The 15531-nt window shown below is 41.6% G+C and overlaps 1 protein-coding gene across 1 annotated transcript in view; it reads right to left on the reverse strand.

Annotated features, from left to right (window-relative positions):
• gdi2 (GDP dissociation inhibitor 2) overlaps window positions 1–15304 on the reverse strand; it is a 33060-nt gene extending 17756 nt beyond the window's left edge. Inside the window, exons 1-3 of the mRNA XM_070897176.1 lie at window positions 15166–15304; window positions 4377–4484; window positions 2948–3047 (exon numbers count right to left, since the gene is read on the reverse strand). Of these exons, the coding sequence (XP_070753277.1) occupies window positions 2948–3047; window positions 4377–4484; window positions 15166–15210 (253 nt within the window). The 5' untranslated portion in view covers window positions 15211–15304. The remainder of the gene's footprint in view (window positions 1–2947; window positions 3048–4376; window positions 4485–15165) is intronic.
• Between the last annotated feature and the right edge of the window lie 227 nt (window positions 15305–15531).

The raw sequence follows: 15531 nt of genomic DNA on the forward strand, positions 1-15531 counted from the left end.
GCGCGAGAGAGAGAGAGCGCGAGAGAGAGAGAGCGCGAGAGAGAGAGAGCGCGAGAGAGAGAGAGCGCGAGAGAGAGAGAGCGCGAGAGAGAGAGAGAGCGCGAGAGAGAGAGAGCGCGAGAGAGAGAGAGCGCGAGAGAGAGAGCGCGAGAGAGAGAGAGCGCGAGAGAGAGAGAGCGCGAGAGAGAGAGAGCGCAGAGAGAGAGAGCGCGAGAGAGAGAGAGCGCGAGAGAGAGAGAGCGCGGAGAGAGAGAGCGCGAGAGAGAGAGAGCGCGAGAGAGAGAGCGCGAGAGAGAGAGAGCGCGAGAGAGAGAGAGCGCGAGAGAGAGAGAGCGCGGAGAGAGAGAGAGAGCGCGAGAGAGAGAGAGCGCGAGAGAGAGAAGCGCGAGAGAGAGAGAGCGCGAGAGAGAGAGAGCGAGAGAGAGAGAGCGCGAGAGAGAGAGAGCGCGAGAGAGAGAGCGCGAGAGAGACGAGAGAGAGAGAGAGCGCGAGAGAGAGAGAGCGCGAGAGAGAGAGAGCGGAGAGAGAGAGAGCGCGAGAGAGAGAGACGCGAGAGAGAGAGCGCGAGAGAGAGAGAGCGCGAGAGAGAGAGAGCGCGAGAGAGAAGAGCGCGAGAGAGAGAGAGCGCGAGAGAGAGAGAGCGCGAGAGAGAGAGAGCGCGAGAGAGAGAGAGCGCGAGAAGAGAGAGGCGAGGAGAGAGCGAGGAGAGAGAGAGCGCGAGAGAGAGAGAGCGCGAGGAGAGAGAGCGCGAGAGAGAGAGAGCGCGAGAGAGAGAGAGCGAGAGAGAGAGAGCGCGAGAGAGAGAGAGCGCGAGAGCGAGAGAGAGCGAGAGAGAGCGGAGAGAGCGAGCGAGAGAGAGCGGAGAGAGAGCGAGAGAGCGAGAGAGAGCGAGAGAGAGCGAGAGAGAGCGAGAGAGAGCGAGAGAGAGCGAGAGAGACGAGAGAGCGAGAGAGAGCGAGAGAGAGCGAGAGAGAGCGAGAGAGAGCGAGAGAGAGCGAGAGAGAGCGAGAGAGAGCGAGAGAGAGCGAGAGAGAGCGAGAGAGAGCGAGAGAGAGCGAGAGAGAGCGAGAGAGAGCGAGAGAGAGCGAGAGAGAGCGAGAGAGAGCGAGAGAGAGCGAGAGAGAGCGAGAGAGAGCGAGAGAGAGCGAGAGAGAGCGAGAGAGCGAGAGAGAGCGAGAGAGAGCGAGAGAGAGCGAGAGAGAGCGAGAGAGAGCGAGAGAGAGCGAGAGCGAGCGAGAGAGAGCGAGAGAGAGCGAGAGAGAGCGAGAGAGAGCGAGAGAGAGCGAGAGAGAGCGAGAGAGAGCGAAAGAGAGCGCGAAAGAAAGAAAGAGAGCGCGAAAGAAAGAAAGAGAGCGCGAAAGAAAGAAAGAGAGCGCGAAAGAAAGAAAGAGAGCGCGAAAGAAAGAAAGAGAGCGCGAAAGAAAGAAAGAGAGCGCGAAAGAAAGAAAGAGCGCGAAAGAAAGAAAGAGAGCGCGAAAGAAAGAAAGAGAGCGCGAAAGAAAGAAAGAGAGCGCGAAAGAAAGAGGGAAAGAAAGAGAGAAAGAAAGAGGGAAAGAAAGAGAAAGAAAGAGAGCGAGCGGAGAGCGAAAATAAGAGGAAGGAGAGAAAAAAAATTGCATTTATATAGTGCTTTTCACAACTGCAGGACATCCCCCGAGTATCAGCCTAAATTGTTTACTGAAATCTCTGGAGAAGGGCTTGAACTCAGGATCTTCTAAATCAGAGACATGTGTGCTACCACTGAGTGAAGGCTGACATGCCATATATTCAATAACTCTGCTCCTTCTACAGTGAGCTTACACCATTCCCTTAATTACACATCAGGGTACACACTGCAACATATTGCTATACAAGAACATAATAGGAACAGGAGTAGGCCGTACGGCCCCTCGCGCCTGCTCCGCCATTCAATAAGATCATGGCTGATCTGATCATCGACTCAGCTCCACTTCCCTGCCCGCTCCCCATAATCCCTTATCGTTTAAGAAACTGTCCATTTCTGTCTTAAATTTATTCAATGTCCCAGCTTCCACAGCTCTCTGAGGCAGTGAATGCCACAGATTTACAATCCTTAAAGAAATTTCTCCTCATCTCTTTTAAATGGGTGGCTCCTTATTCTAAGACCATGCCCTCTAGTTCTAGTCTCCCATCAGTGGAAACATCCTCTCTGCATCCACTTTGTCAAGCCCCCTCAATCTTATACGTTTCGATAAGATCACATCTCATTCTTCTGAATTCCAATGAGTAGAGGCCCAACCTACTCAACCTTTCCTCATAAGTCAACCTCCTCACCCCCGGAATCAACCTAGTGAACCTTCTCTGAACTGTCTCCAAAGCAAGTATATCCTTTCGTAAATATGGAAACCAAAACTGCACACAGTATTCCAGGTGTGGCCTCACCAATACCTTGTATAGCTGTAGTAAGACTTCTCCGCTTTTATACTCCATCCCTTTGCTCTACTTAGCAGCAAGGCATGTTACAATTGGCACCAACAGCCATTGTTTTTTTTGGGGGGGGGGGGGTGAGATTGCAGAGAGCACAAGAGAAACAAATGATGATCATTTGGTTGATATACCAGGAGAGCAACTTGTGGGGGTAGGGGTGGCATTAGAAAGAGAAAAACACATTCATTTCTTGTGTGTTCTGCTCCAAGACAACTCCTAGCTCAATATCTCACCGGGGAGGCTTCCCCCAAGAGCGCTACTCCTCATTATGATTGAAGGAGCATGCACAGCCATCAGACAAGTATCTTGCTGGATGGCAACATTCATTTGGAGAACAATGTCTTTTTTTAAAAAAATGCTTCCACATTAGTAGACAATCAAGGTTTGTGTTTATGGTCAAGAATTACCATAAAATTACAGCTCCCACAATTTCACCTCCTGAATCAGAGACAGTTTGCCTCATAGGTTAAATAAATATTTCAACAAAAAATGTTTTCCCTACCATTAGCCATAAGAAACTTTGGAATCAGGTCAACGTTCCAGTCTCTTCCCCTGCCCATGGATTCTGGCGGTGAACCCGGGAGATTAAATCTTTTGTACAGCTGAAGAAAAGAACATGTACCTGTATTTAGATAGTTCAAGTAGTAAATGTATGGATTTTTAAGCATCTCCTTGCAACAAAATCAGATACACAGAAACCAGGACAGCACATTCAAACCAACCTGTGAGTAGATGGTACAAGGAGCATTATTCATTTTTTGCTGAGGACTAAAATCTCAATCAGTATTTTTCTTGAGGGCAACTCTCAGGAATGTCACAAAACAATGATGGAACGGGTGTCCGCAGTTAGAACTCCTCGGTGATCTCTTATTTCAGTGTGCCAGCTCAGTCAACACCTGGCCAATTTGTGCACTGAATCCAGGGCACTGGTATATTCAAAAAAAACTTCCATTTATATGACACTTTTCATTCTTTCTTGAAGAAGTGCCTTATGTAGGCAAATGAGGAAGCTATTTTGTGCCAGCAATATCCCACAAGCAGCCACAAGATGAGTAACAAGTCAATCTGTTTTTGATGCTGCTGGCTCAGGGGAAAGTGTTGGTGGTAACATGGGGCTTTAACATCCACATGAACCACAATAGGAGGCAATGCCACAGTCTTCAAATCTCAAAAGGGATTGCATTTCCAAAAAGCTATTTTCTCAAAACTGCACTGAAGTGTCAGCCTAAGCTACATAATGGCCTGCGGTGGGGATCTAACTTAAGCGCTTCCGGCCCAGGCGTTCAATTGTTTCAACTGAGCCAAACTGGTAATCGTAAGAGAAAGTGCAACACAGGTGTGGCCCATCTCACTCATGGTGAAATGTTGCATACTGCACTAAACTCAACTCTGATGTATAGGACTCCTCCTAATCCAATAGGTTTGAGGTGTAACCTTGAACAGTATAAAGTCAGTTGCACATCTCAGTTATACTGCATTTTGGGGCATAACTGACCAAATTCAATTCAAAATGAATTCCCAGACACAGTGTAATCAAGGTGAATGCCAAGATTCTCCAAAAACCCATTTAAACAAACTTAAGATTTCCTCTTCCATTTCATACAAAGATTCTAAGCACATATGCAGTTAGCTTAACTTGGTGAGTGGACAACTGATTAATAAAAATATTTGACAAACTTTTAGGCTGGTCTCAATAAGTACATTGCCCGATGGAGATCAGAACCCAAGACTTTAAAACAATCAAAGATTAAGACTTGCGTCTGAAGAACAGGCCTTGTGGCTATATAACATTACCACAATTATTATTATTTTTTTTAAAAAAGGACAAATCAAAGAATGTAAAAGAGCTTGGAAGTAAAAAGATCAGAATTTGTGACTGCATATATTTGATGCTAAGTGAAGGAAGGAAGCAGTTCTTCCTTATTACTTACATCATCCAGGGGCGTTATAGATGCACTTTCACCTCCATAGTAAGAGTTGCGATCCATGTGCAGGACTTTCTTCCCTTTCACTGACATCAAGCCAGAAAGGATGCATTCCTGCGAAAATTCAAGAAAGTCAGAACCTGGAGAATTCAGATGAAGCTATTCAAGCTGTTGGATCAGTAAATTCTTTGTGGGAAAACAGCACAATAATGCAAGGTCTGTTCCATGCAGCATTATTCAGTTAAGAATTTATAGATAATACGTATGTATAAATTGAACACTAGGTTTATGGCAATCCCCACACTCAAGTATGGCAGAATGTCAAGACATAAGGAAATGCAATGTAATTAGCCTGTAGAATTAAAGGCAATGGCATAATTTTCACATGCTCACAAAAATATAATTTGGAAAACTGTTGCAATAAAGTTATTTATGCAAATTGCATTTTTTCAGCTAGGATACTTTCAGGAACAGTCTCAAGAACTAATCTGTAATCAGATTCTCAGAGAAAGTTAGTTACTTTATGAATAAATTGAGTAGGAAACAAACTAATCCAAAATAAATTGCAAATATTTAATCTACCAAAAGCCATTTATATAGCTACTGTAACTTGAAATGCCGTTAAGTAATTTTTTTTCACAATTCAACATTGCAGAATATCAGATCTGTACAGATGGTGTACACTCCATTTGATGGAAAACTTGAAATCTAGTTGAGAACGCTATAAAGCAATGGCACTTCTCAGAAATGATGCAAGTAGCTAATTGGAAGACTGGATCATAGGCACTCCATGGACCAATCATATCATACATAACCCTGCAGATTCCACAAACCATATTGCTAGCTGCAACAGCTTCAAAAACATTTTCAACGTACAAATGTAAGTGTACAATTGGGTTTTCTCCCAACATTTAAAAAAGGTGTATCCATAAACTCCAAGAGTCCCCCATGAACAAAACATGCTCTGTTTTTTGTGCCATGAATGGGACTGTGTGCTGAAGGACTAACAATTACCTTTCAATAACTGTACAACTACCATAGGCCATACACACAATTGCCAGAGTACTCTGAAAAGCAGTAAACACCACATTGTCAGACCATTAAGGTCAGGCTACAACCAAGTTCCACTTACAAGATAAGCACTGAGAAAACAAAGATTCAGTCCACAAGAGTTTAAAATGTCTACTTCAGAACATATTTCTTGAAATGTTGCCATTAACCTTTCAAAGTATAAATGGCCAGTCCCTAAGCTTGACCTACTTTCTGAATACAAGCATTGACACCAAAGGAAGCCCGCCAAGTGTGGTGGAATCAGAACAAGTTTGTACTGGCCACTTCCTTGACTGAGACAAAGAAGCTGAATACAACTATCAAAAGTCCATTTTTTAAGTTTGCATTTACTCCACAACCTATATAGAGTAAAACCAATTAAAACTTTCCTATTTGATGTAGAAAGAAACTTTTCACAATCACTTTTCTGCAAAGTTTATTTTAATTTCTCCTCCTCCCCCCACTCCAGGGTAAAATCAAGCAATCTCAGCACATCGAACTTCACAACACATTACAGGGCAGCTGCCTTCTCTGGCCAGACAGTTCAACAGACAGGACCTCAGAAACCATATTATACACAGCATCTGATCTCTATCTGTACTCACCTTTTAACCCCCAATCCCATTATTCACCAGATACTCATCCAATTATTTTGGAAGCTTTAAATGGCCAGCATTAACTGCTTTAACTGAGATTCTATGACACACAGTATGAGCAAACTATTCCTTCCATTCCCATCTTGCCCAAGACTTGCTTATAACCATAATTATCCATGTCTCAGCATTTTAAAAACTTCAACTCAATCATTCATATAAAATATGGGGTCTTTGCTATATGCACTCATTACTTAAAATCATCTCTATGCCTCTCCAATGCAGCAGTATCTTTTTGACGGTAGGGTTCACAAAGCTGAATAAAATATACTAAATGTGCTCTCAATGATCAATAATCTTCCAGCTTTTAGCATAATGCCCTTGAGATCTGTCTTATTAGCTACATGGTCAACAATTAAACCCAAATTGCTTGTCATTCTGTACACGTCATGTGCCATAGTGCAATACATCTCTATCTGTAGAGATGTGCTTAATTGGTCCAGGCCCCTAAACTCACGCTTGTCAACTGACCAGAGCTTGCAATCACCAAATTTTAAATTACATGTACATCCTCATCAATTTTGGATGGCATGAATACCACAGGGACTAGAACAGATCTCGTTGGAAATTCATTAGTCACTGCCCAAGTCACAGATTTTTACATGCTTCATAATTTTAATAGCTCCTTAAGGAATCGACTGTCAGTCGATAGTGCACACTTCAATTTTAAACTGGCCTATTCCTCAGCTGTGCACCAAGATTCTAAAAGTAAAGTTTAAAAAAGCCAAATAAAAGTTTGCCTGGCAAATTAAATAATTTGGCAGCTCAATACCCATGAGCAAAACCTCAGTGATGGTCTCCCCACCTCATGCCTTTAAACTTATCTAGCATAATCACACATGAAATACTGGATGTCAGTCTAAATTCCTTGCACAATATGGTTGACACTCGGGGTTTTAAACCCCATGTCTGACTGCAATCCCCACGATTCGATCCAGCATGATAATTGTCATCACAGATTCAATTTAGTCATTCTATTGACAATGTAATTTTTTTTGCCTGCTGTGCATTACAGCTGATAAATAAGCAATGCTGTGTCAATCCCTAGTTCTTATGGAGCTGTACATACAAACTTACACAAAACAACCTTAATTCTGATCGTGTTATCTTGTTTTCCTTTGGACTGGGAGGTGAAGCCACAAAAGGAAAAGGTCACAAATGTTAGAGATTACAAGGCATTCTTTTCCACTCTCTTCCTTGAACATTCAATAAGATCAAGAGACTGCTGAGCATAAAACCTGTGAATTGGATTCTCTTAATTCCATTTCAATTACATAAACATTAATTCCATTCATCCCAAATACTATACCAAGCTGACAAATACATCAAACTCAAAATATTAAATGTGCAATCTTCATGAGAAGTTGATGATAAATCTTGGTATTGTTTGCACCATGACACTACCAGTAACAATACAATGTATTACAAGTGAATCTGCCTCAATCACTATTCAACCCTTGTGAAAATGGTACCGTCATTTTGTTCATCATAATGCTCTCAAACAGCTGTATCAAAAAACAGGACACACAATGCCATCTGCTGTGACTCAAAGCATCCAGCCTAGATAGTACTTTAAAGTACAGCACAAATCAATTGAAATGTTGTTTAAAAAAATAAGGATTAGTGAAAACTTGCAGAACTTGATATATTCATCTTGTATTTAGGTGCAGACATTTCTTACCTTGCAACAAATTGATGCACCCGTAGTGGTACTTTATTAACAAGATTCCACATCGGCAATTAATGGCTACCATAAGGAATCCTGGAATAGATGGTCAAGTATGTCACTGAAGAGACAATGGGCTTAAAACAGGAAAGAGTATACTCTTAATTAGCCGTGCATCAGGCTGTAAAAATGCTACTGTCGTGCATATAGACATATCTATACGCATACACCACTTTGATAAGAATCAAAAGCAAAACCTCGAGTACCAAAATAGCAGGTACAGCAAATATTGCAACCAGATTCAAAAGGATTTGGATCCTTTATATAACTTGGTAACGGGTTGCAGATATATTACAAAGTTGAAAAAAAGAGGCTGTGCTAAGCAGAAATACCATAAAGTAAGCCGGTCAGGAAAACTTTTAGGAATTATTGTAGACTAATAACAAAAAAAAAAGATGCAGACATATGTGGCTACAGTAAAAGAGGGAGATAAAAGGACTGCATTTCACTAGAGGAGGGAAATAGTACATCTAAGTAGTGCGTGTTACTGGATTTGAGATGTTGTCTGGGACCCCATCTGGAGGACTGCACACAACTCTAAATCACCCAATTGTAGAAGGTTATTACTGCCCTTGTGGGAATTCAGGTCAGTAAATAGCTTGTAAATTTGAGCTCCCAGGTCAGAAGAACCTATATATAATGAAATATACATACAAATTGTATTAACAACCCACCCAAGAATAAAACCTGAGAACAAGGCACAAGAGTAGAATTAGGACAGTAAATAAAACTAAAAAAGGTCCAGAAACAAGATTAGATCTAAAACATGGAACTTCTAGGGCTATAACCCTGATTAAGAATCCCCAAAACCTACTTATTTAATAGTACTTCATTTCAGGGGCAATTTCCTCTGGTCAGCATGCTTGAATGTGACATGTCCAAGATATTAAAATACATTGCATTAACTACACAAGGATGTCATTCATTTGTGAGCTAGATTTTAAAAATACAGGTATAAATAAAGTAGGGTGAATTTTCGAAAAATGTAATGAATCAACTTAAGTCTAGCCTGAATTAACTTTTGACTAATACTAGGTGGCTCCAACCTAGAGTGACCTCTGCTAGGTATAATAACTTTTGTCTTGCCCTGCACCTCTTCCAAAAGGTAATGTTTATTTCTATACTCATTATCGGGTACGGTAAGCACAGTTATGTTACTGGACTAGTAATCCAGATGCCTGGACAATTGACCTGGGGACTCGAGTTCAAATCCCATCATGGAGTAGTTGGGGCATTTAAATTCGATTAATTAAATAAATCTGGAATAAAAAAAATAATATCAGTAATGGTGACCACGAAACTACTGGATTGCCGTAAAAACCCATCTGGTTCACTAATGCCCTTCAGGGAAGGAAATCTGCCACCCTTACCCAGTCTGGCCTATATGTGACTCCAGACATACAGCAATGTGGTTGACTCTTAACTGCCCTCTGAAATGGCCTAGCAAGCCACTCAATTGTATATGTGGCTCACCACCACCTTCTCCAGGGCAATAAATGCTGGCTTTGCCAGAGACACCCACATCACACGAATAAATTTTTTTTAAATCCTGTAAAATCTAATTGTGGAGTCTAGCAAATTAGATTTTCACATCTAAATAGTGAGCCAAAAAGCCCAATTGCTGATGGACTTGAAATTAGATATCTCAAATAGGTTAAGTGGTTCTAATGCATGTACAAAATATAACCACTTTGTTTCCTGTAGTATTTAAAGGAACCCTTGTAAGGGAACAGAGAAGCCCCATTTTACTTGAAATATAAGCCATTAAACAACTTACCCATGCATCTGCTGCAAACCAATTTACATGTGCAAAATCTCTAGTGCCTTCCATAGCCCACAATAAAAGATTGTTTGCACAATTACATACTGGGAAAGCTATTCAATTGGAGCCCACATTTCAAAACCCTCAGGGCAATTTTTCTTATAACCCATTAGCTTTTGTTGCTTTGCAATAGGTTTACTGAAGTGTCTTGTTGGGTAAAAAGCTTAAAAAAGGATGCAAGTGATGAAACCACTTTACCAGTAAAAATGCTGGAAGAGCACACTATACACAACTAGCATATTGGTCGTTTACTACTCCCACAGTATAGCATCTTCAGTGGCTGAAGTGGACAGTATACAACAGTTTGAAAAATAGCTTGCAACAGGACTAATTATACTGTTAGTCATTCCCCTTTCAAATTAGATCAGGGATTAAGATAATGAAAGTTAAGCAAAACACATCCTGCAATTTCCAAAAGCAGTTTTATTGACAGTGCAATGAAGCCAGAGACTTAGCGGTTCCAGTGAGCTTTAAAACTTGACAACTCAGCTTCTAATACCAGCAGTGATTTGATTTAATCCCCTGGGTACTACCATCCTTCCACTACTGGCTGTCATTTTGATTCCAAGCGACAGCTAGAGTACACAGCTTCAGTGCTCAGTAACAAACAGCCAAGTTAACCTAGCTACGTATTATTGCTGCCAACTGTCAGAAATCACCATAAGCTGCAACTTCTTGTAAAAAGACTTTTAAAAAACTTCTGCAGTGTCAAAAAATTGCTAGCAACAACCAATCTCCCAGAATCGGAACTAACAGCACCAATGCTGAGAAGTATCTTTAATCAACGGCAACCAGTGCAAATGATGAAAGGAACAACTGCCTCTGCTGTTTAGATAATTTAAATCTATTTGTCCTACTCCATCTAGACACCCAATTTATATATTTTTTTTTTTAAAAAGGCAAACATTAATAGTAAAACACAAGCCAGATGAATAAATGCATCTCGTCTACCCAAAATATTTCAGACCTTTAAAGCATAGAGTTGTGTGTGGAATAAATTATTTTTAGTGACTCACTGTGCTGAAGCAGATTTTCAAAAGACTTCAGTGCCTATGACCATACTGCCTAGCAGCCATGCACAGAAATTACAGTACCTTTTCCCACACTCAAAGGCTCCTCTATTAAATTTCATGGTGTATCATACGAAACCAATGCAATCGAATTACTAAATTCAAGCTGCAATGAATCGATTGTCACTATGATTAAAGAGACTTCACAGCATAGTTAGCCAAATTCTTTGAATTTAATATTTGTGGCACAAAGCAGGCAGCAAGCACAAGTGAATGGTTTTCAGCATCACCATGAACAATGACATTTCAGCTGCCAATATAAACACTGCTATAAGTGCCAAAAAATGGCCACCAGCAGCAGGGCAGTTGAAATGCTTCTGCCCACCTCTCTACAGCATTATTTTAACAGCAGAAAGACTTGGAGCCAAGATTCAAGAAATGCTTCAGGTAGTTACAAATAGGCCAAGCAACACGGCCTGTAACTCCACCCATTGTTAAATGTACAACTGCTTTTCATGTGATGACTTCAACAAAATTATTAGAGCAGAACACAAGTGATAACTCAAAAGGGTGCCATAATGATCAATAAAAAAAGGAGCAAGAGTGCTGACAGTGAACCGTGTAATTTAATAAAAATTGTTTAAAATAATTTTGCAAATCTATTCTAGACCACATGCAGGTTTTACAACCCCAAATTTATAAATTTGGCAGCTTTACCATGCATGTCCTAACCCTTTCCAAAGCCTGCCACCTCACCCAAACATGCATTTTTCTCACATCTGACTTAACTTTACAACTGCAATTTATAGATTTGCAGATTCAGCAACCTGCTACAACTGCTCATACTTCCACTCCAGTATCAGACTGCCCAAACACTTGGTCTGTAATCGTTGGTTGATCTAGTACTGACTTTAGATTCCAGCATGAAGAAAAGCAGACCAGTTCCACATGCACAAAAATCTCGACTGACTACTTGAAGCAAATTTATCTCTACATTAAATTTATCTTTACAAAGAAGCAGATCAGGATAGTACGACACAGAATAAGCTACTTGTCACACAATCATCAAATCTTTTGTTCCTGTTGAGTCATCTCGCCCTATATCACCTCTTCCCAATGTGCCCATCTCATAATATAGAATGTCACTGCAACCCTCAATTCAAAGCAGAACCAAGAACCAATTGGCTCACAGACTTCCACAATTAAATCATGCACCACTTGTGCTTAGTTTTTGTTCAATGCCATTACATTGAATCACATTGTTTTTCACTTGGTTCACCTTGGGTAGTACTACTGCACCAAATTACAAGTGCGCTGAAGTGGTTATCAGAGTTTTAAAAAGGAGTTCTCTCTCTCCCTCCCACCTTTTCTCCAAGGTATCACTCTGATTGCACGCACACCTCAGGTCAAAAAGGTCATGGGTCCAAGCCCCACTCGAGAATTAAGCACATAATCTAGGTTAACACTACAGTACACTACGGAGGGATTTCTACTGTCCTTCATATGAGACATCAAACAGAGCCCTAATTTGCCCCATCAGGCAGGGATAAAAGATCCCATAGCACCAGAGGAGCACGGGTGTTTTCCTGGTGTCCTGGTCAATATTTGTCCCTCAACTAACACACTAAAACAGATTACCTGGTCATTTATTGCTGTGTGTGGGACCTTTTGGTACACAAACTGGCAGCTGCATTTCCCTACATTATAATTGTGATGCATTGGTTACAATGCACTGGGACATTGAAGTCATGAAAGGTGCTACAGGTATATAAATACAAGTTCTTTCTTTCATCCTGTACCACTTTTCCTTCAACTTGGCTTGCCAAAAAACCCATGATGTGGTAGCTAAGATTATCAAAGAGGTACAGACACTCTCCACCCATACATCAGGGAAGGGGTGGGGGAAGAGAACAGGAAAATCCATTAAAAAAATGTGCTTAATGGACCAGTGACTTTCTCTGTCTTTTTACAGTCAGACCAATAACTTGGAGCCAAAAGGATTATTTCATCCTCAAGCCCCACATAATAAAAACCAGTGGATGCATCACACTTTCCTTTATTAAAAAAAAAGAGAAAAATAGATCTTAGGATTTACATTTTAATCCAGTTTTTCATTTGCCAATTGGAAAATGTAGAAAAACTGATCGTTGTCAAAAGACAAATAAATTAAATGGTCCGAATAGCTGTTTCCAAAAGAATTTTAACATTTTCCATAACATGCAGTCTCCAATGCATCTTTTGATAAGGGAGGGGGGCAAGGAGAATGACAAAATCCCACTGGACTCTTAGGAATAAGGCTACACATCTACTTCTCCTAAAATGCAGCCTTTAATTTGGAAGCCCAATTGATTTGAAGCCCTTGCAAAGTAAAACAAGTGCATTTTCATATGCAACATGCTAAATATATTCACTACACAGTAAACAGTTCAAACAATTTTGCTTTAAGTCAGTCAGTGTATTTAGGCAACACCTCACCATTTGTAATAAAATATATCTGCACTGAAATGTTCAGACACTTAAAGTGTTACTCCAGAAGAATAAAAAAATCCTCATAGGCCTCAGCAAATAGTGAATAACCGGTCCACAGTCCAGTTATGTAGATAGATCAATTGTTGATCCCTTTTCAACCATGCTGAGCAAAACAGATCTGTATCAAGTCTGAGAATGTAATATACTGCCTAAAATGCAAACCTCACCATCTCTATCTAGTACCTATTGCATCTGTTTAGCTGCAAGTCACAGGTAGCAACCCAGGTGACAGGATTGGAAAAGAATTGCGCACAATACAAAGTAGTACAGTGTAAATACATTTCCTCTGCCACAATGTTATTAAATTTTCCATATATTTTAAACTCCTAAATCGCTCCTCTCCTTATACAAGTCATCCTAACCTTTCAATAGCTGCAGTGGAAGCATCACACAATTGACCATTTTTGTAACAATACCAGATTGAAATATAAATGAGGACATTGTGCACTTTTCAGAGAGGACAACTTCAGCCCACAGCTCATGTTAAATGCTAAATAAATCAAACATGAAGGAGGTGTGAAGATAATAGTTGTATTATTTCCACTTGGGGGAAAAAAATCCCCACACATTTAGTAGATATAGGGAGAACACCTTTATTACTGACCAAACCAAGAAAAAAAAAGTGTACTTCCCCCAAAAAATGACATAATATAGGAACAGGAATAGGCCATTCAGCCCTTCGAGCCTGTTCCACTGATCTGTGACCTAACTCCACATACCCACTTTGGCCCTTATCCCTTAATATCTTTGGGTAACAAAAAGCTAACCCATTCAGATTTAAAATTAATTGATCTAGCATCAATGATCATTTGTAGGAGAGAGAGTTCCAAACTTCTACCACCCTTTTTGTGTAGAAATGTTTCCTAATTTCACTCCTGAAATGTCTAGCTCTAATTTTTAGATTATGCCCTAGTCCTAGACTCCCCAACCAGCTGAAATAGTTTCTCTCTATCCACTCTCTGTTCCCCTTAATATCTACAAAACTCCTCTCCACCCATCTCAGACTTCACCACAAACTCACACAAGCTTCCGCCATTTAAAAAAAAAACCCAGGCAGTGTCATTTGCCAACATATGAATCATACTACATCATCTGGAGAATGCAATTATAGCAAACACAATAGGAAAAAAACAGCAGATACTCCCTTAGAGAAAAAAAATATTTAAAATAATTACTTGAGAATACAACTGCTCTCCATTCATCCACTCCAGGGTCCAAGTAAACAGTTCGAACAATTTTGCTTTAAGTCAGCGTACCGTCTCCCCATTTATAATAAAAATCTACCTGCAGTGAAATGGCATTGGCTGGGGGATTTTTTTTTTTTGTTGCTTTAAATAGTGGAAGCTTGTACGAGTTTGTGGTGGTGAAGTCTGAGGCTGGGTGGTGAGGGGAGTTTGGTGTTTAAGACATTAACAGGAACAGACAGTTATTTGTTGGTGGTTGGTGAGTCTCGGATTGGGGGGGGGGGGGGCGGGGGCAGTCTAAAAATTAGAGACAGACCTTTCAGGAGAGAAACTAGGAAACACAAAAAAGGGTGGTGGAAGTTTGGAACTCAGCTCCGCAAACGGCAATTGGTGCTGGGTCAATTAGTAATTTTAAATCTGGGAATGTGTGTTTATGGGGGTCGCAGACGAGCCCTGATCTTATTGAATGGCGGAGCAGGCTCGAGGGGCTGAATGGCCTCCTCCTGCTCCTTATGTTCGACCAATTGGCCATTTCAAAAACCGAGCTTTTTTTTTTTGTTAGTTGATGGTATTGAATTATATCTGCAGTGAAACGGCACCGGGACTGGGTGATTTTCCCCCTCCCCTTTAAAAGGTGGCAGCTCCGCCGCCTGACTCAGCTGGAAGCGGACGCGCTGAGTGCACTGCATTGGCAGGCCCGAGGCCTAGGCGGGCGGCGGCTTTCCCTCTCACACACACACACACCCACCGACCGCCCGCCCGCCTCTCTCTCTCTCCCCCCCCCTCTCAAAAGGCACGGGCGGCGGAAGGCAGACACTCACCGTCAGCCCGGTGCCCAGCACGATCACGTCGTATTCCTCATTCATGATGGCGGCTACGAGCGGTCGGCAAACTCCCCAATCGCCAAGAATCGCTCCCTCCCTCAGGCAGCGCAATCGCACAACACGTTCGAAAGAGGAGGAGAGAGAAAAAAAAACGCCCTGCCACGCATGCGTATAAAGACCGCGCCCCCCCCCCGCCACGCCCACCATTAGCGCATGCGCGCGGTTGGCGCCTGGCTGGGCAGTTGTGTGTGTGTGTGTGTGTTTTTTTATTTTCTTGCGCAGGCGCACTTGCGTTCCTGTGTTGGCGGAGGAGAGTTTTCCGCGCAGCCGCAGTCGAAATACGTCCACATCAGCACAACACGA

This window comes from Pristiophorus japonicus, chromosome 13, assembly GCF_044704955.1.
Source record: "Pristiophorus japonicus isolate sPriJap1 chromosome 13, sPriJap1.hap1, whole genome shotgun sequence".
Taxonomy (NCBI): Eukaryota; Metazoa; Chordata; class Chondrichthyes; family Pristiophoridae; genus Pristiophorus; species Pristiophorus japonicus.